This window comes from Drosophila suzukii, unplaced genomic scaffold (genome assembly GCF_043229965.1).
Source record: "Drosophila suzukii unplaced genomic scaffold, CBGP_Dsuzu_IsoJpt1.0 scf_6, whole genome shotgun sequence".
Classification (NCBI taxonomy): Eukaryota; Metazoa; Arthropoda; class Insecta; order Diptera; family Drosophilidae; genus Drosophila; species Drosophila suzukii.
In genome coordinates this window covers 2,907,122-2,929,376 of record NW_027255938.1, presented here as the reverse complement: position 1 = coordinate 2,929,376, position 22,255 = coordinate 2,907,122, and the positions used below count along the sequence as shown (strand labels likewise).

The window sequence follows — 22,255 nt, the reverse complement described above, 5'->3', positions numbered from 1 at the left end:
TTGGATCACTTGGAAAAGAGCACTATTTAATCCTAACTTAACTTAAGTGCTCCAAAGCAGAGCGGAGATTTAGGGGAGAGATGGAGAGGGAGAGCGGACGGCAGTGCGAGCGCGCGAGAAGTAGACATCTGGATAAAACTGCCGCTCGACACTGCCTCCTGAAATTAAACGCCCTTTTGACGTAAACATTCCCACCCCCCCCACCCCTTGCGAGGACACCCGTAGCAAGAACCTCAGGATATTAGGCTCAAGAATATGTTGGAAGTGAAGATCGGTCGTCCATATGTAGGAGAGTGTTGTGGGCCTTTCCACACTTGTGGCAGTGATGACCACTTCGGCAGGAGTCCTTGGAATGACTGTGAGCCAAGCAATTGGAGCAGTACTTCTGGATATGTACTTCCTGAAGCCGGGGGCTTAGCCGTAGAAAGTAGTGGCACTTCCGTAGAGGATGGATCTATTGGCAGACTCGGCATTGGTAGGATTTAATACCTAGAGTACGTCTGCCATCCAAGGCGGGGTATGGAACCCAATATTCGGATGGAGTATTCTTAGGAGGGACTTTTTGTACGGAAACATGCGCTGAATAGGACGAAATGTTGTGTGGAACTGAGGCGGATACTGGCCTTGGAGGGTCGCATGGAATCGGCGGAGTAGTAGGGCCGCTGTTTCGATGCAGCAATGTGTGATGCCGATCTTGGCAAGTGAGACAGTTGTGAGCGCTTGTGCAATCCCGGAATTGATGGCTGCGTGCAAAGCAATTGAAGCACAATTGCTTTCTTTGAATATAGGCTTGGCGATCGTCTACCGTCATTTGTAGGAAGCGTGGACATATACGCACGGGGTGGTTTTTCTTCGAACACAGATCACAGCCTTTGGGTATCGGAACTAGCCTTGTGTTGAAGAAATTTATTCTTGGAAATTCTGCCACTCGATTTGTGTCTTTGGACTGGACGTGGTGGAAATTGGCAGATCGGAAGCTATCGACGGCCTCAAGAGTTCGATGGCGCTCCGTCAAATAGGAATCAAGCTCAAGCCACGTAGAAATTTCGTCTTTATTTTGAATGGATTGCTCCCATAATGAGAGAGTGAGATTTGGTAGTTTTGTCGAGCACATATAAACCAGGATAGGGCCCCAATTCTCAATATTAACACCGGAAAACGTAAAGAAAGTTAAGCAACCTTGAAAAGTTCGTTGAAGTTCTTTTAAGGCTGCTCCCGACTCCTGTGTTATGGATTGCACATTGAAAAGTGTTTTCAGGTTACTGTTCACCTGCAATCGCATATTTTCGAAACGCTCAGTTAGGTTATTCCAGGCTGAGCGAAAGTCATCATTGGTGAGTGGGGATCTCGAAACTATGGAACGAGCTTCGCCACTTGTTTTTGAATTTAAGTGGAATAATTTTTCAACGGGCGTTAGACTTAGATTGTCTATGTATATTGCCGTGAAAAGGTCGGGGAAAGTCGGCCAGCGAAGATAATCGCCAGAGAAAACCTCTGTGTCGATAGGAGGGAGCCGAAAGCCATAGGACGTGGAATTTTGGGATGGAGTTACTGCAACTTGAGGTATTTGGGAGGAGCCTTTTTGGATTTGTTCCATCAGCTGCGCGGCAAATATTTCGTAAGTGGAGTACGTTTGTTAATACTTGGCCTTTACCGTTTGCCACAAGGAATTGAACTGATCGCGTCGGATTTTACAGGCGGATAACGTTGGGGTAGGAGCACCTGGAGCGTTCACAGTGGCCTCAAAGTTGATCAGACAGTCAGCTGTGGCCATAAATCGGGTTAAAGCGGATTTTACTGATGTTGTCATGACGTAAAATAATTTAGAATTTTAATTCAGAAGTAAGGAAACGGGCTTAAATCGAATTGGAATTTAGGAACCAATCAAGTTTGTAAATATATACGGTCACACTTTCGGATAGGCAGAGTCAATAAATATTTGTTATATCGGATGGTCGGACATATGTAAAGAATTACGGACTTTAATTTTGTTTGTTTGAAAGGAACATTTTTTATGAGCACTTGACCCACTGTTCGAAAATATCGATATACGTATGTATGTACACTGTACATATGTACATATTTGGGGTGCGAATAGCGGAATAACGTTGCGGGAACAGTAAAGACTTCGCTTATGTTTGTTTGGCGGTGCGTTTGTTTGTCACCTGCACAACTAAATTGCAAACGATTTGTTGGAGTAAATTTGTGGATATTGTAACTTTCTTTTTAATTTTAGAAATAATTTAGCCGTATCTGTATGTTGAGAAAAGTAGTTGGAGTGGAATTATTAGAAAGAGTAGTTAGAGTGGACTGTATTAGACTGCTTTTGTAAATACACACACGCAGCTGGAACACAGTAAAAAATAAAAAGTGCAAATCTAAAGGAAAAATTTTATGATCGGGAATGTTTTACTTTGGCTGAGTTATATTTTACACACAATTGGAATTGAAAATATACTTGAGAAATATTTTAGTTGAATAGTAGCACTGAAATATCTACTGGAATTGTTTCAAGTGTACAATTGTGGGCAAAAGAAAGTGGAATATTGTCGGGCACAAATAACGGAATGGTAATACATATATTCAATGCCGTTGCGTCGGATTAATCACTTTTGGATTTATACAATACATCATACAGAAAGTTAGTCGCAATAGGGTTCGAAAAACTGGCTGTATGAACGGCAACTATAGTAAGTGGAACTTATCTGGAGCGTTTCAAGCCTGCTGGGACAAAATCAAAGGAAACTCCAGGAGAGGAAAATCCAAAGATTTTGAAATCCGGATTCGACTGGACCAAAATGTCAGGGCGGGGTGGCTTGATCGTTGAAAATAGATGAAGCGACGTGCGTAGATGTTTATTGGATCACTTGGAAAAGAGCACTATTTAAGCCTAACTTAACTTAAGCGCTCCAGAGCAGGGCGGAGACTTAGAGGAGAAATTGAGAGGGAGAGCGGACGGCAGTGCAGGCGCGCGAGATGTTGACATCTGGATAAAACTGCCGCTCGACACTGCCTCCTGAAATTAAACGCAGTATTCACTTCGAATTCGGTCTCTGTTGTACACGGACGCGTTTTATAATTGCTCCTACATTTATTCGCCTAGTGTCTAAATTACCGATCTGATATATTCCCAAAGTTTCATTTTCAACTCGGTTGAGACCGCCGTTTGCATGCAATTTAGTTATTTGTGTTAAAACCATTATCTGTATTATTATATTGGATAATAGTTAAAGACGCGGGTGCTTTGTGCATTGTTGTTGTTTCTTATTTACATTGTTGTTTTGGCGCTCTCTCGCACCGTTCGCTCTGCTACATTCTCCCAACTTCAGTCACCGGCTCTCATTTTCGAGTTAACGGGTCTTTGCTGAATTGGTCTTACCGCTCTCTTTTCTTATCTTTCCTCTGCGTTTTGCAAAGCCACACAGCTGTTTGTTGGCACTCATCTAAAGCTTCCTACTTTTTCTACTTTTTCTACATTCTACATTTAACTGACCTCAACTTGTAAACAATGTCTGCCTGCTGTGTTGTTGGTTGCCAATTTGTTGGTAAAATCACTTCTCGGCAGCCAATTGTTAGTTGCTGGTTATGTGAGAACATTGCGCACGCAAAATGTGCAGACTTTGGGCATAGTGCTGCCCAAATTGCTGATCGCACTAGATCTAATGCTAACCTGGACTGGACGTGCCCTACATGCCTACATATCAAAATCGATATAATAGCATTTATGAGGCAAACGGAGCTGGAGTTCCAGGCATTACGTGCTGGATTTACGGACTTATTAAGTCGATTTAATGTTTGCGACTCGAACTTTAAAGGTCGGATTCTTCTAAGTCAATCTTCATTAAATATAAATCGTAGTCCTACACTGCCTAATGTTTCTTTACACGTTCCAGATCTCTCGACCAACCTCTCTCTTCCCAGCCCCACTGCAGGCTATGTGTCGTGCGACGAGGATGATCCCAATGGGATCGAGTCATCAACGAATGACCCCACAGGGCAATCGCTGCCAGATTCAGGGACTGTAGTTTCGCCTGAGTCATTAAGGCCTACTAACCGTTCACCGGCTGTTGCCACTTCCGGGGCTCTGCCGCACCTTGTACTTCCTATAGCTAATACCCTCGCACATCCTCCTGTCCCACTTACTAGCATGATCCCTAGGAAAAACACGCATAGCCCTGCTCTCTCTTCTCCGGTACCACTCACTGTCATGGTACCTAGGAAATCTATTTTTGTGTCTAGGTTGAATGCAGCAATAACAGTAAATGACGTTATGCATCATATTGTCACAAACCTCTCCCTTCCCAATCAAAATGGTATTGACATCACCAAATTTAATTTTAAACAGAAAAGAGATTACTCTTCATTTAAAATACTTGTTCCGTACGGGCTGTTCTTTAAACTTCTTTGCCCCAATTTTTGGCCTGCTGATATAATTGTCCACGAGTATATAAAAAAAAATAGCTCCCTTTCCGTGACTTCTTTGTCGGCGCCCAGCTCTGATATAAATTCAAAAAACTAAATTTCCTAATTCACTATCAGAATGTTCGGGGGCTTCTTAGTAAACTCTCTACGCTTTATATAAATAGTTCAGTTTTTGAGGCCAATGTTATTGTACTCACTGAGACCTGGCTTAACCCATCCGTACATGATAGTGAGATTTTGTCTAATAACTTTTTTGTTTATCGGAAGGATCGTCAGACCCGTCGAGGAGGAGGCGTTCTTATTGGAGTCAAATCCAATTTAACTTCTGAGTTTGTTGATATTTCTGAATCATCAGGTATTGAATTTATTTCCGTAAAATTATCTTTCCCAAAAAGAAACATTTTTTTAACCTGCTCGTATATATCTCCCGGCTCTGAATTTAACGTGTATCTACTGCACCTGTCCGCCATACATTCTATCTCCTTGTTGCTTACTGTAACTGACCAACTTATTGTGCTTGGTGACTTTAATCTTCCCAATATCTCTTGGTTGGAGAGTAAGGACTCATTGGCAATGATTCCTAGGATGCAAAATGATTTTATTGATGGTCTTGTTGAACTATCTTTGCAGCAAGTTAACAGTATTCCCAATCATATTGGTCGTCTTCTTGACTTAATCTTTGTTTTTGATAGTAGCGATGCTGAAGTCAGTCGTATTTCGCCACTATCTTTACCTGAAGATTGTTATCATCCTACCCTTCAGCTCTGTATTAATGGATTTTTGTATAATCCTAGGACTGCAATAAATGTACAGCCTAGTTTGTGTTTTAAGAGGACTGATTACGGCAGACTAGTGGAATCTTTATCGACAGTAAGCTGGTCCTTTCTAGTTGACCTTCCTGTTGATGATGCAGTTAGGCACTTTTATGAGATCCTTTACCGTCTATTTGAAGAACATGTCCCTCTTTCCTCCATGAAGAATTCTTACAGCTCTCCATGGTTTACCCGTCAACTATCTTATCTGAAGAATAAAAAAACAAGACTATTTAAACGTTTCAAAATATCCGGCTTACAGACAGACTTCACCAAATATAGCTCAGCTAAGGTGGAATTTGTCCAGTACAATACTGATTGTTACAAAAATTACCTGTCTCGTTGTAAGCGGGATTTCAAAAGCATCCTAAGCTTTTCTTTTCTTTCGTCAATTCTAAACGAAAATCTAGCTGCTTCCCTCCCTCTCTCGTTCTCAATAATAAGGTAGCATCTGATGATAATGATATTTGCAACTTATTCGCAGACTTTTTTCAATCCACTTATACGAAATGCAATAATGTCATTATCAAAGATTATCCATACCCGCTACCTCATTTGAACTCTATCTTCAAACCAGTGATTGATGTATCTGATGTTCTTCAGAGTCTTAATACTCTCAAGCTCTCATTTTCACCGGGTCCTGATAGAATACCAAGTTGTATACTTAGGAATTGTTCATCTTATCTTGCTCTTCCCTTAACATTGATATTTAATCTGTCCCTAAGTCAATGTAGATTTCCATCCATATGGAAGGAATCCTTTATTATCCCATTGTTTAAAAAAGGGAACAAGTCTGATATCTCAAACTATCGCGGTATTGCTAAACTCAGTTCTATTCCTAAATTTTTTGAAAAAATTATTACCTGTCAGTTGCAGCATCATTGCAGGTCTATTATTTCACCTTGTCAGCATGGCTTCACTAGATGTCGCTCTACTTCTACAAACCTACTTGAATTTACGTCTTTAATCACTAGAGGTTTTCTGACACATCATCAAACTGATGTGATTTATACCGATTTCTCTAAAGCTTTTGATTCAGTGAACCATAGGATTCTTATTTATAAATTGTCCCTTTTAGGTTTTCCACCCAACCTACTAGAGTGGATACTTTCCTACCTTTCTAGTAGAACTCAAATGGTCTGTTTTAATAATAAAATTTCCAAAATAATTAATGTTACTTCTGGAGTGCCACAGGGTAGCCACCTGGGACCTTTACTTTTTGGCTTAATGATTAATGATCTACCTTATGTTATAAAATCGTCAACTGTTTTAATGTATGCAGATGATGTCAAGCTATGTTTGTCCATGTGTTTACCTAATTCATATAATGACCTTCAATTAGATCTTGATTGTTTGTATACGTGGTGCATGATTAACAAGTTGAATTTGAACTATTCTAAATGTAACTTTATGACCTTTTATCGTAGTAGTCCATCTCTGTATTCTTATTGTATCGGTAATAACGCCCTTGAACGTATTTTTTCTGTTCAGGATCTTGGCGTTCTATTTGATCATAAACTTAGTTTTAAAGACCATATATCTACTATAACTAACAAAGCCAGAAGTCTCCTGGCGTTTATGAAGCGCTGGTCAAGGGAGTTTGATGATCCATACACAACAAAGCTTTTGTATGTTTCTCTTGTTCGTCCCTCAATGGAATATTGCTCGTGTATATGGTCACCTCAAATTAGCTGTTACCAAAATATGTTAGAGTCTGTTCAAAAACAATTCCTTTTATTTGCTTTGAGAGGTTTAAGCTGGGACACAGGAAGTCGATTGCCCTCTTATCATGCGAGGTTGCGCCTGCTGGACTTACCAACCCTGAACCATCGTAGAAAGTGTCATGGAGCTATGTTTTTGCATAAATTAATTAATGGTGATGTTGACTCTCCCTTCCTTCTTAGTTCCCTCAACTGGAATGTACCCTGTAGAACAGTTCGTCGTTTTCGTCCGTTGTCCCTGCCAATTTGTAGATCCAATTATGCCCTTCATTATCCTTATCGGGTTCTCTGTGACGACTATAATGCACTGTGTCACGACTTACTGTTTGATAGCCCTAATGCAACTAATTATGATAAACTTATGTATTTTCTATCTTCCAATAATTTGTAAATTTCTATGTTACTAGCCATTCTATGTGAGCATGTATTTTAAACTGTCTATTTTTATGTCGTCTTTTTCCATGTCCGCGATTTCGTTTACTTGCCCAAATCGGTTTAGGGCTCCGCGCGTAACAAGCATTGCTTGGTGTCGTAAGGGCCACTTGTTTGTACTGACCATAGTGCATCAACGTCCAAGAAGAATATAACAGGTAGAAGGACGCGTTTCCAACCATTTAACGTTTATATACTATATTCTTGAGGATCACTAGCCGAGTCGAACAAGCCGTGTCCGTCTGTCCGTCCGTTCGTATGAACGTTGAGATCTCGAAAGCAATAAAAGCTGGAAAGTGTGGATTTGGCATGCAAATTCTTAAGACTCTTTCATAGCTAACGGTTATTTCATCACGATGCCACGCCCACATTTTAGCGCCCACAAACGCCCATAACGCAGGAACTAATCTAATGCCCACATTTTTAAAGATTTGTTGAAGTGTAAATGAGATTTTGTTTTCATAATAAACATCTATCTTCATCCATTAGGATGTTATAGGCAAGCGTGCTGTCGAATATTGGGATTAGTCGGTTTGCTGCTTGCATACCTTAATCTTCCTCGCACTCCCCTTAGCAGAGTAACGGGTATCTGATAGTCGAGGCCGTCGACTATACGTTCTCTCTTTTTTTTTAATTAAAAATATCCAAAAAATTCCTAGTGTAACATAGATTGGTGACTTGGCGAATTCGCAAAAGAGCCAGAGAGAGAGAGAGTTTAAAGTTCTTTCGAGATTTTAAACGATTGCTTTTAAAATGCCTTAAGGTGCTCTATCGCGAACATTCACCTAATATTATCGCATCGCTTATCGTGCTCACTCTGACAACAACCAAACGGTGTATTAAGGAAGTCGCTTTAAAGGCGCCGCAGGATCAACATGCTGTTGTTACTGCGATTACTTCAAACGCAGCAGGGAGAAGGTGGTCTAAGAAACGGCGAAGGATTTATTCCGTTTCCTCGCAGTTTATTTTGAGTAATAAATAAATAAAATTCGTCTTAGAATAATTAAGTTTATTTTTAAACATTTTATTTATCATTGAAGGGATTCTCCTGTGTAGACATTTTAAATGCTGGAATGAAACAATCTGGAGTATTTTATTTACAAATTCGCGGCACGACATATTGGTTTTTGAAGGTGTACTGTGATCAACAAACTACAGATGGAGGTTGGACTGTAAGTAATTTTTTACAGGTAAATTTATTATATTTACCTCGTTAATTGTAGGTTATTCAAAGGCGAGACGATTTTGGAGAGTCCCGGGAAAACTTTAACAGGGATTGGTCAGATTACAAAAATGGATTTGGTGAACCAAACAAAGACTTTTGGCTTGGTAATGAGAATATATATATGTTGACAAACAACGAAGAATATTCGTTACGAGTAGAACTAGAGGATTTCGAAGGAAATAAACGGTAAGATATCATCTCAAAGGTAAGATAGGGAATATGAATTTCCTTTTAAAAGTATTTACCAGGTAAAAGAAAGCGTTTCCAACCTTATCAATTATATATATCAGGGACCGTAAATTAGAGTTGGAAACAAAATAATTACATTCATACAAAAGCTTAAGAACTGTTGTTATTTTTATTTTAAACGATAATTGAGAAGCCCTATTAAGGACTTTAATTCAAACAAGAAACAACGTTATAGTCGATGTCCTCGTCATTGGTCAAAAAACACCAAAGTTATAATTTTTTACATTTTTTAAGAAATATATTTTTTAACACTTCTATGGGAGGCTACAGTTGTCCGATATGGCTCGTTCTGACTAACTTATTACCTGCGGTAGAAATAAGACTATTGGAAGGCTTTCATTCCGTTAGCTTGCGTAGAAACAGATGGACAGACGGACATGACCAGATCGACCCATCTAGTGACGCTGATCAAGAATATAAATATTTTATGGGGTCGTAAAAGTCTCACAGCGTTGAAAGCTTCTGACTGAAATCATTATACCCTCTGCAAAGGCATACAAATCTTCTTCCAATCCCTAGCCAAAAATTTCACTGGTCTTTCAAATGTGGCATCTCTTTCCATTTCGAAAATACGTTTGTCGCGATGCACATGTGTCTTATACAGACCTGGATGTTCATTGCTTTATCATTTTTTTTCGTTTCAAAGCCGAATTGTGGTTAAGAAACACATAAAGCTTTTTTTACATAACTGCAATTTCTTCCGCATACTTAACAAAATTTATTAATCGAGTGCTTTCACAGTTTCGCCTTGCAACAACTTTTTTAGTGTGAAAAAATTGACCTCAGCATCATACCTATTTTTGTTTCGAAGAAAAATGTGAAGTAATCAAATTCAATACTTTAACTAAACCACCCATAGCGCTTTCGATTTGCCTCGGAACCTTGCATTGTTGGATTAAACATTTAAAGGACACACCTATTATATCCGTTACTCGTAGAACGAAAGAGTATACTAGATTCGTCTGAAAGTATGTAACAGGTAGAAGGAAGCGTTTCCGACCCCATAAAGTATATATATTCTTCATCAGCATCAGCCGAGTCTGTCCGTCCGGATGAGCGCTGACACCTCGTAAACTATAAGAGCTAGGCTATTGGGATTTGGCATGCAGATTCCAGAGCTTCTTGCGCAGCGCAAGTTTGTTTCAGCACGGTGCCACGCCCACTCTAACACCCCCAAGCCTACCAAAACTGTGGCTCCTACAGTTTTGATGCTAGAATAAACATTTTAACTGAAATGTATTTTTCTCATTAATATTTACCGATTGACCCAAAAAAAAGTTTGCCACGCTCACTTTAACGCCCACAAGCCGCCAACAAACTTCAAAAAATCGTAGATATGAACGCGGATATCTCGGAAAATATCAAAGATAGAGAATTGGGATTTCAGATTTAGATTCCGTAGCCTTGTACGCAGCGCAAGTTTGGTACGCGAATATGCCACGCCCACTCTAACGCCCACAAACCGCCCAGGCCTGTGGAGCCCACAATTTGCATGCTAGATTAAAAATTTGGTTTGTGGGCGTTAAAGTGGGCGTGGCAAACTTTTTTTGTCAATCGATAGGTATTAATAAGAACAAAACATTTCAGTTAAAATTTTTATTCTAGCATCAGAACTGTAGGAGCCACAGTTTTGGGCAGTTTGTGGGTGCTAGAGACGGCGTGGCACTCTGCTGAATCATACATGCGCTGCACAAGAAGCTCAGAAATCTGCATGCGAAACCCCAACAGCTTAGCTCTTATAGTTTCCGTGATCTTAGCGTTCATACGGACAGACAGACAGACGGACATGGCTAGATCGACTCGGCTAGTGATTCTGATCAAGAATATGTATACCTTATGGGGTCGGAAACGCTTCCTTCTGCCTGTTACATACTTTCCGACGAATCTAGTATACCCTTTTACTCTACGAGTAATGGGTATAAACAGGATAAAAACTTAAATTTTGAAATTTTTTTTGTTAATTTTTCCGGTTATTGGAGTCCCATCCCAACAAGTGATATGTCCTCGGGAAGGTACATCTATCTTCTTTCAGATTGTGTTAACTGCTTAACGAAATGGCTTTAAAATGAAATAAGGCCGCGCGATCTTAATTCATTTGAAGAAGTAAAAAAGAACAGCCCCTTAAAAGTGAAATTAGACCCGCGGTCTGAATTAAATTTAAAAAGTGAGCTAGAACTGCCACTCAAAAATTAAATTAGACACCGCGCTCTTAATACATTTTAAAACGTGAAAAAGAACCGTCTCTGGAAAATTAAATTACACCAACCGGTCTAAATTCATTTGGAAAAGTGAAATAGATTCGCGACTTTAAAAATAAATAAGGCTAAATAAGCTAGATGCTATTTTACTTTCTAAGATAAAAAAATGTCGAGAACACATGGAATTAGACCTCACGTTGCTTGTATGTATAAATAAAATATAAACACAACAATCAATGAAAACTAAGTATGTAGATTCAGTATCTAATTTTTCGGATATTCGTCATAAAAGTGGTCTAAGTTAACCAAAATTGTCGGCAAAATTTTTCAACTTTGGAGGGTCATATCTTTTACAAAAAAATCTTTCATTTATAAGACTTAAATATTTAAAAAAAAAAATAAAATTCCTTATCGAATTATAAGCCTGAACATTTTCTAGGCCCACACAAATTGTCCTATTTTTTTGCACGATTTTTGTTCAAAAAGGTAACTTTGGTACTCCTTTTTAGAAGTATATCAAAAAGCTTGTATACCCTTGCAGAGGGTAAAATGATGTTAGTCAGAAGTTTGCAACGCAGTGAAGGAGACGTTTCCGACCCCATAAAGTATATATATTCTTGATCAGCATGACTAGACGAGTCGATCTAGCCATGTCCGTCTGTCCTTCTGTCCGTCTGTTTCTACGCAAACTAGTCTCTCAGTTTTAAAGCTATCGGGCTGAAACTTTCCCAAAAGTCTTATATCTTTTGCAGGTAGTATATAAGTCGGAACCAGCCGGATCGGACAACTATATCTTATAGCTCCCATAGGAATAATCGGACAAAAAAATTAAGAAAAATTATATCTTTGGTGTTTTTTAGCATATAACCCCCTTAGCTTGGAAATAACATTTTTTAATTAGTTTTGAATTTTGAATTAAATTTTATCGAAATCGGACGACTAAATCATATAGCTGCCATAGGAACGATCGGAAAATTGTTGGGAAAATAATATGAAACAAATTATAGCTTCGGTGTTTTTTGACATATTATCTTATACTATTGGGAATATAATTTTTTGTATTTTTTAAAATTTTGAAATAAATAATATATATTCTTATCAGCATCCGCCTTTCCAGTCTCTAGTCTCTCCGTTTTAAAGCTGTCCGGATGAAAGCTTCCTAAAAGTCTTATTTCAATTGCAGGAATTACATAAGACGGAGCGAACCGGATCGGACAACCATATATTATAGCTCCCTTTGGAATGATCAAAAGAATATTCTTTTAAAATATGTAAAAAATTATAACCTCGGTGTTTTTTGACAAATTAAATTTTTCTTTTGGGAATATCGTGTTTATCATATTTCAGAATTTCGAAAAAATTAAAAAAAAAATTGAACTTTTTTATAATTTATTTATTTGTTAATCAATGTATAAATAATAAAGACTCCGTCATATTTCATTTTTGGCAAGCATATACGGAAAAAAATTGAAATGGAACGTTTTCGTAAAATGTCTGTAATATTATACCCGTTACTCGTAGAGTAAACGGGTATACTAGATTCGTCGGAAAGAATGTAAGGCTATTGGGACTTGGCATGCAGATTCCTGAGCTTTCTGCGAGCGCAAGTTTGCTTCAGCAGAGTGCCACGCGCACTCTAACGCCCACAAACCTCCCATAACTGTGACTCCTACAGTTTTAATGCTATACAAGAAAGGAAGTTAGCTTCGGCAAGCCGAAGCTTATATACCCTTGCAGCTATAATTATTAAATTTAAAAACACAAAAAATTATATTCCCAATAGTATAAGATAATATGTCAAAAAACACCGAAACTATAATTTGTTTCATGTTATTTTCCTACCAATTTTCCGATCGTTCCTAGGGCAGCTATATGATATAGTCGTCCGATTTTGATAAAATTAATTTCGAAATTCAGAACTAATTAAAAAATGTTATTTCCAAGCGTAGGAGGTTATATGTTAAAAAACACCGAAGCTATAATTTGTTTCATAATTTTTTCCTACAAATTTTCCGATCGTTCCTATGGCAGCTATATGATATAGTCGTCCGATTTTGATAAAATTAAATTCGAAATTCAGAACTAATTAAAAAATGTTATTTCCAAGCGTTGGAGGTTGTGGGAACCCGTGTCAGCTGATCGGGATTCGAGCCCAACACGGGATACATAAACTCACCACGACGCGTGGTGGATCGCGTCGTATGTTGAGTTCAAGAAGGAGTCGACGATAAGCAACGAAAGCGAGCGGTAGCGAGCAATAGCGACTGTTTAGTAAAAATTATTAAAACTACTATACGCGTGTTATTACTGGAGTATTACATTGGCGACGAGGATTAAGATCTATTACTGACAGATAAGAAAGACTACTGAGTATTAATAAAATAAACGACCGCTGCCAACGAATGCAGGTAAAGAAAAAAAAAGTGCATAAGCTGGAAAAGGGAATAGAGATACATACATATGTGTATGTATATATTCCTGCACGTGCAGCGCTCATGTATGTGCGAAATGTACATGCGATGTGTAGTTGTATGTAAATGTGTGAATATGCAAGCTTGGTACGCCACAAAACGAATAAGTGGGTAAAACGTCCGTTCATCGAGAGCCGATTAAATTCAGGCTGATGAAATAAAAAGAAAAGAAGAGACAAGAAAAAGGAAACTGGAAAAGTTTCGATCACGTCCGTTCATCGAGAGCCGATTAAATTCAGGGTTCTGAAGTAAAAAAAAAGCAGAAAAGAAGAAAAAAAAGGAAAGAAGAGACAAGAAAAAGGAAACGGGAAAAGTTTCGACCACGCCACGAAAAATAGGTGGGTGAAGCAAGTGTGCGGATTAAATTCCTGCAGATCTAAAGAGAAGAAACACACCACGAAAAGAAAAATAAGAAAGAGGTGGTGGTAGATGAGAGAGAGATTTAAGTGCAAAAGCGAATGCAAAAAGGCATAGCAAAAGCGCATGTTTAAGAGCGTGGTGGAGTTGAAAATAAAGCAAATGATAATAACAACGAATTGTTATTATTGGAGCTGAAAAAAAAGTTGGTTGTTATTATTTTTCTTGAATTGCAGTAATCTACCGAAATGGCGGAGCTAAAACCATTTCTATTTCAAGCATTTGACAAGGCGTTGTGGAGAAATGAGTGGTAGACATGGCTGCGCTCTTTTACCATCTACATAGAGTCGGAGGAGATAACGTCTGTGTACAAAAAGCGAAATAAGTTGCTGCACCTGGGTGGACCGCAGTTGCAGGCAGTGGTGTACAACTTACCCGGGGCACTTGTTGCGTTCGACGAGGAAGCCAATAATGACATTTTTACACCTCTAGTGGAGAAATTAACCGAGTATTTTTCTCCACAACGGAAATCGGTTTTCGAGAGGCACCTTTTCCGGACTATGGTTCCTGTGGAAGGTGAAGGCTTTACCGAATTCTTAATGCGTTTGCGTCGACAAGTTGCAAAGTGCTCTTTCGGCGAAACCAAGAAGGAAATTGAGGAGATCTGTCTCAAAGACAAAATTATAGATGTCTGGGCGCCGGTGGACTTAAAAAGGAAGCTCTTGGAGAACGAAATTACTTTAAATGATTTTGTAAAGATGTGTCACATCGAAGAGCAGGTTAACAGGCAGACAGAGACGATGGGTGTAGCTGGCCAACAAAGCACAATTCAGAGAGTTTCACATCAAAAGACACGAAACCCTGATACACTGCAAGAATGTGGTCGTTGCGGGAGAAAGGGACATAGGGAGAACAGCCCAGATTGCCCAGCACGAAGCGCCACATGCAGGAAATGCTCAAAGATTGGACACTTCGCACGGAAATGCAAGACCAAAATAAGAGCAGGCAACCACGACGCGGACGGGCCTTGGGCAAAACGGCCACGGCGTACAGACACACACATCAGGCTGGTTAATTGTGAGTCTGTGCACGACGGAGAAAAGTCAGCAAACTCTGATTGTTTTCGAGTAGCCACCCAGGGGAATACTGACGAGATTATTCCATGCAAAGTCGGCGGCAGGACAATGGAAATGGTTATCGACTCTGGTTCCAAACACAATCTATGCAGTCAAGCAGATTGGCAGAATCTTATCGACGACCAGGCAACCATTTTCAACATGCGCACTAAATCATCGAACCAGTTCCGTTCTTATGCTTCTGATCAACCTCTCAAAATATTAAGAGTATTTGAAGCTCCGATAAGCGTAAAAAGGGACCCGGAGGTAATTGCTATGTTTTACGTCATAGAAAACAGCAGACAATCACTACTAGGATGTGACACTGCGATACAACTTAATGTTTTAAAGCTAGGGTTAAACATAAATCGAGTTGAGCAGATTGGTGCGTTCCCCAAATGGAAAGATGTTCAGATAAGGCTTTCAATTGATCCAACGGTGGTGCCCGTCAAACAACCCATGAGACGAGTCCCGACGGCGCTGGAGCACAAGGTAAACGCAAAACTAGAGGAAGCCCTAAAATTTGATATTATAGAGCCGGTAACTGGACCGAGCGCTTGGATATCGCCAGTGGTCATCGTGTTTAAAGAATGTGGAGATATTCGAATGTGTTTGGACATGCGCAGAGCCAATAAGGCCATAAAAAGGGAAAATTATCCTCTTCCGACGTTCGACTCATTGATGACCAAATTGAAGAACGCTAAATACTTTTCTCGGCTTGACCTAAAGAACGCCTATCATCAACTTGAGCTTGACGTTGCGAGCCGGGAGATAACGACATTCATTACACATCGTGGGCTGTTCAGGTATAAGAGGTTGCTATTTGGAGTGAACTCAGCTCCGGAGATTTTCCAGAGGCTTATGGAGGAGATGCTGGCACAGTGCCCAAGTGCCATTAACTATATTGACGATGTTTTAGTTTTTGGCAATACCCTCGAGGAGCACGACATGGTGCTGAGCGCGGTGAAAGATGTTTTTGTGGGCCGTAATGTGGTGCTCAACGAGGAGAAGTGTGTTTGGCGGACAACTAAGCTGAAATTTCTTGGTCATATCCTCTCTGACAAGGGGATTGAGGCGGATCCAGGCAAGATTGAGGTAATACAAAACTTTAGAGAACCCAAAAATAAGGAAGAGGTCCGCAGCTTTTTGGGTTTGGTCACGTATGTTGGAAAGTTTATACCAGACTTGGCGGATACGACAGAGCCATTGAGAGGATTGCTCAAATTGAACGAGAAATTCATATGGGGTGAGGCGCAGAAGTTAGCTTTTTAACAATTAAAGGAAAAGGTTTCGGTAGTCCCCATGCTGTCCTATTTTACCTTGACTGATCGGACTAAGTTGATTGCGGACGCTAGTCCGGTAGCGTTAGGAGCGGTATTGGTGCAACTAGACAAAGATAAAATTCCCCGTATTATCTCGTTCGCCAGCAAGAGTTTATCGGAGGTAGAAAAAAGGTACTCTCAAACAGAAAAGGAAAGTCTCGCGTTAGTCTGGGCGGTAGAAAAGTTTTATTTTTATTTGATCGGATTAGAATTTGACGTAGTAACAGACCACAAACCTCTTGAGGCTATATTTAAGCCCACTTCCAGACCTCCAGCCCGCATCGAAAGGTGGCTTCTACGCCTACAATCTTACCGTTTCCGAGTCGTGTATAAGCCAGGAAAAGAAAACATCGCAGACTCATTGTCGAGACTGTCCCAGGAAACCGAGTCAAACTCATTCGATTGGCAGGGGAGAAAAACATTTTTCATATCGTCTCAAATTCAATTCCAGTTTCGTTATCAATCTCAGAGATAGCAGAAAGTAGTACTCATGATGAGGGGATAATGGATGCAATGACGTGCCTAAAGGAGGATTCGTGGAAGCTAGCTACATCGAGTCCATTCTATCCGTTTCGATTTGAAGTGTCGACGCTCGGTAATTTGCTGCTAAGAGGAACAAAGATAGTGATTCCGAAAAATCTGCGACGAAAAGTGTTGGAGTTAGCACATGAGGGTCACCCAGGCGAGACTGCAATGAAGCGGCGACTCCGATCGAAAGTATAGTGGCCACGAATGGACAGAGAAGCTGAAGAGTTCGTTAAAACCTGTCGTAGCTGCATTTTGGTGTCTGCTCCGGTACGTCCGGCCCCAATGAAGAGGCACTCCTTTCCAAATGGCCCATGGAAGTGTTTGGCAACCGATCTGTTAGGCCCGCTACCAAACGGAGAATACATTTTGGTACTAATCGATTATTACTCTCGATATATGGAGTACAAAATAACGAGGAGCATCACATCAAAAATTTATATAATAAACGAGATGGAGGAAATTTTCGCAAGGCTAGGTTTTCCCCAAACATTAACAGCGGACAACGGTCGCCAGATATAAGCGCGGAGTTCAAAGAATTTTGTACAACAAACGGGATCGAGTTGCGTACAACTCCTCCATATTGGCCACAAGCTCGCCGTTCGGTGGAGAATATGAATAAATCGCTGGTTAAACGTCTCAAAATCGCATATGCGAGTAGAAGTAACAATAAGGAGTTGCAAAATTTCGTTCTTATGTATAATGTAACACCGCATAGTACAACGGGTGCAGCTCCAACCCAGCTGATGTACAATCGGACGATTCGAGATAAAATTCCGGGAATTGAGGATATTTCGGATCAGGATGTGGACTCGGAGGAAAGAGATAGGGACATGTGCCAGAAAGAAAAAGGGAAGAAGGTAGCAGATGCAGCTAGAGGAGCAAAAGATATTAAATTAACTGTAGGTGACAGGGTTCTAATTAAAAATGTTATTTTCCCCCACAAGCTAACACCAACGTTCGATCCAACGGTTTACGAGGTGACCAGCAGAGACGGTGATGTGGTCCAGGTAACCGGAAATGGGAAGTCGTATACCAGGAACGCCAGTCACCTCAAGAAAGTCGAATCCTCTGCTGCAGTTCAGCCGGAGGAGGGCCAATCCCCGAAAAGGACTGATGAATCATTCCCGGCCAAACCAATTGACGCGGAGCTCATCTCACAGATGCCACAGGGAGGTCTAAAACTGCGTCTGAAAAAAAAGGAGAGATGTGGGAACCCGTGTCGTGCCCGCTGATCGGGACTCGAGCCCAACACGGGATACATAAACTCACCACGACGCGTGGGGGATCGCGTCGTATGTTGAGTTCAAGAAGGAGTCGACGATAAGCAACGAAAGCGAGCGGTAGCGAGCAATAGCGACTGTTTAATAAAAGTTATTAAAACTACTATACGCGTGTTATTACTGGAGTATTACAGAGGTTATATGTTGAAAAACACCGAAGCTATAATTTGTTTCATATTATTTTTCCACCAATTTTACGACCGTTCCTATGGCAGCTATTTGATTTAGTCTTCCGATTTTGATAAGATTTAATTCGAAATTCAAAACTAATTAAAAAATGTTATTTCCAAGCTAAGGAGGTTATATGATAAAAAACATCAAAGATATAATTTTTTTAAATTTGTGTGTTCCTATTATTCCTATGGGAGCTATAAGATATAGTTGTCCGATCCGGCTGGTTCCGACTTATATACTACCTGCAAAAGATATAAGACTTTTGGGAAAGTTTCAGACCGATAGCTTTAAAACTGAGAGACTAGTTTGCGTAGAAACGGACGGACAGACGGACAGACGGACATGGCTAGATCGACTCGTCTAGTCATGCTGATTAAGAATATATATACTTTATGGGGTCGGAAACGTGTCCTTCACTGCGTTGCAAACTTCTGACTGAAATCAATATACCCTCTGCATGGGTATAAAAAAAAATTTTAACTGAAACGTATTAGTCTCCTCAATACCTATCTATTGATATAAAAAAAGTTTCCCACGCCCACCCTAACGCCCACAAGCCGCCAAATCCGGTGGCGCCCACAATTTTCATGCTAGAAAAAAATTTTAACTGAAACGTATTTGTCTCGTCAATACCTATCGATAGACCCAAAAAAAAGTTTGCCACGTCCACTCTAACGCCCATAACGCTTAAATCAGTCTACCGCCCACATAACCATATATTGAGATCGCGGATAGGTGGCGCATTTCAATCTCGCTTTGCGGCTTGCATATCTCCATTTCCCTTTGATCCCTTAATCTGAGTAACGGGTCGAGGTTCTCGACTATAGCGTTCTTCCTTGTCTGATTTCTTTCAAAATACGGTAACGCTTATGCCATAACAGCTGGAGAGACAAAGATGTGTAAGTTCGGACAAAATATCTGTTTTAAAATATCCCTGAAAATATATTTTTTAAGGTTTTTAAGTTCAGAACTTGCTGTAATTTACCTCAACAAAATGAAGCAGGCTGAAAGAGCCTCTTAATCCTCCTATGAGCCCTCAAACAGCGATCGCAAATTCTTCGAAGTCGAAATGATTCCCGGAATTAAGTTTTTGTAAATGGTTCGATTGAATATACTTGCCAATTAAAATCTTGTAAGGCACGTGTATATCTCTAGGACGATGAATGTTTTTTCTCTGGCCTTTTTTAGAATATAAACATAAAAACAAAGAATCGGAAATCAAAGCCCAAGTTTTCCCAGTAAAAGACGACTGTGTCTAAAAAAAGTATGTATGGCTATTGGGACAGACCACTTCGCAAGTTTCTGATTTTGATCGATTTATTTTACCATCGAAAAAGCAGATTCTGATTTGAACTTTACCGACATCGTTTTAATTTTGTACAGATCAGAGATGTAGATATAATCAAACCTCCAAAAAAAGGTGCTCGAGGTGATAATGGCCTCTAAAAATACGACTGTCTTGGAAATTCATAGCTTCATTATACATAACAAGAAAGGAAATTAACTTCGGCAAGCCGAAGTTTGTATATCCTTGCAGAAATAATTATTAAATTTAATTCAAAATTCTTAAAAATACAAAAATGATATATTGATAAGATAATATGTCAAAAAACACCGAAGCTATAATTAGTTTCATATCTTTTTCCCACCAATTTTCCGATCGTTCCTATTTCAGCTATATGAAATAGTTACCCGATTTTAATAAGATTAAATTCGAAATTCAGAACAAAATAAAAAAATGTTACTTCCAAGCGAAGGAGGTTATATGCTAAAACACACCAAAGATAAATTTGTTTCAATTTTTTTTCCGATTGTTCTTTTGGGAGCTATAAGATATAGTTTTCCGATACGGGTGGTTCCGACTTATATACTCCCTGCAAAAGAAAGAAGACTTTTGGGAAAGTTTCAAACCGTTAGTTTTAAAACTGACAGACTAGTTTGCGTAGAAACGGACGGACAGACGGACATGGCTAGATCAATTCGACTAGTGATGCTGATCAAAAATAAATATACTTTATCGTTATATCCTCTGCAAGGGTATAAATATTAAGCTTTCGAGTTCAACAAAGGTTACTAACTGAGTCGCCTAAACGTAAAAAACCAGCTTAGCGGCAGTTAATACGGTCACGGTATCCACCCCAAATCCGAACTTGGTGGCTGCAGCAGTCTCTGTTGACACTGTGGTAAGTGAACCTACTGCGCCTATGGATACAGCTGTTTTAGGTGAAGTCACTGCTTCTCGAAGTCGGGTGGTAAAAAAACCTTCAGTGCCGGCTACGGTGCCGACCGTACCTATAGGTACAGAAGTTACCGTTTCTGGCTCTCAGCTTAGTGAGGTGCAATCTGCTGCTGGGGGACGTAAGAAATTATCAGTTGTTCCACATAGAAAACAATTGTTTGTTTCGAGATTCACCCCAGATACCACATCTGAGGATGTTTTGGAATTTATTCGTGAAAAATTCCCATCCGAGAATATTTCAGTGGAACAATATATTTGCTCCGCCTAATGTGTTTAAGGTACTACTTTCTGAAAGCTTTTGGCTTAATGATGATTTAGTAATAAAAGAATTTGTTCCCAATAAACCGAGAACAAATAACAGACCTTCCACTGCGCCAAAAAACTAAAAAGTTTATTTTTGGCTTATCAAAATGTTAGGGGACTAAATATGAAGCTACCCAAGCTTTATGCTGACTCCTCTGCATTTACTGCTGATATTTTGGCTTTTACGGAAACTTGGCTGAAACCAGACATATCTGACAATGAAGTTCTGTCAAACAAATTTAATGCCTATAGGACCGATCGCCCCTCACGTAGGGGAGGCGGTGTGCTGATTGCCGTTAGCACTAGCCTAAGATCCGAGAGAATTCACTCTGATACTCCTAATGTAATTGAATTTGTTAGTGTGAAAGTTTCCTTGCAATCATTCTCAATATTTGTTACATGTTCCTATATTCCACCTGGCTCTGATTTAATAATTTATGAGCACCACCTGTCTGCGATAAAATCTGTTCTATCCCTTCTTTCTAACAGTGACCTTTTGATTGTTTTGGGTGACTTTAATCTCCCTGATATTTCGTGGTCTCCTCCTACTGACTCACTAGTCGCTATACCTCTATCCGCCCATGATTTTGTTGATGGTCTTCTAGAATTATCGTTACAGCAAGTAAGCTTTATACGGAATTCATTAAATAGACAACTAGATCTTGTGTTTGTTTCAGACCCGTCTGAAGTCACGGTATCTAGAATTGACGCTCTTGTTGTACCTGAAGACCGATATCATCCAACAATGGAATTGACAATCTGCCTCCCATGCGTTGATACCCTCTCTCCTTTAGTTTCTCAAACTAAAGTGAGATGTTTCCGAAAATGTAGCTATAAAAAACTTAACGACATGATTTCTCAATATAATTGGACAGAATTGTACAATTGTATGGATATTGAAAGTGCCACTGAACACTTCTATATAGTGTTAAATACCTATTTTAATGAATGCGTTCCTGATAGGTTTCCTTCAAAGACAAACAGGCCACCTTGGTTTACCAATGCGCTTCAAAGACTTAAAAACCTTAAGACAAACACTTATAAAAAGTATAAGAAATCGGATAAGCCATCTGATTTTTCGAAATATGTGGTGGCTCGATCGGATTTTAATGTTCTCAATAGTCATTGCTATTCTATGTATTTAAGTCGATGTAAATTTGAATTTTCAAATGATCCGAAGCAGTTTTATAACTTTGTCAATGCCAAGCGTAAGTCGTCAGCATTGCCTTCATCGGTACGTTTTAACTCAATGGAGGCATCGACGGATTCTGAAATTGCTGATTTATTTGCCGAGTTTTTCCAAACTACTTATAGTTCGGCTGCTTGGTCAAATTCTAACTACCCTAATCCCTTAAATAAGGCAAATTGTATCTTTACCCCTGAAATTACGGAAATTTCTCTCGAAAA

At 39.6% G+C, this 22,255-nt stretch overlaps 1 protein-coding gene across 1 annotated transcript in view; it reads left to right on the top strand.

Annotated features, from left to right (window-relative positions):
- The first annotated feature begins 8,430 nt into the window (after nucleotides 1–8,430).
- The window catches only part of LOC139355004 (techylectin-5B-like), a 249,180-nt gene continuing 235,355 nt past the window's right edge, over nucleotides 8,431–22,255 (top strand). Inside the window, exons 1-2 of the mRNA XM_070999272.1 lie at nucleotides 8,431–8,559; nucleotides 8,611–8,798. Coding sequence (XP_070855373.1) covers nucleotides 8,461–8,559; nucleotides 8,611–8,798 — 287 coding nt within the window. The 5' untranslated portion in view covers nucleotides 8,431–8,460. The remainder of the gene's footprint in view (nucleotides 8,560–8,610; nucleotides 8,799–22,255) is intronic.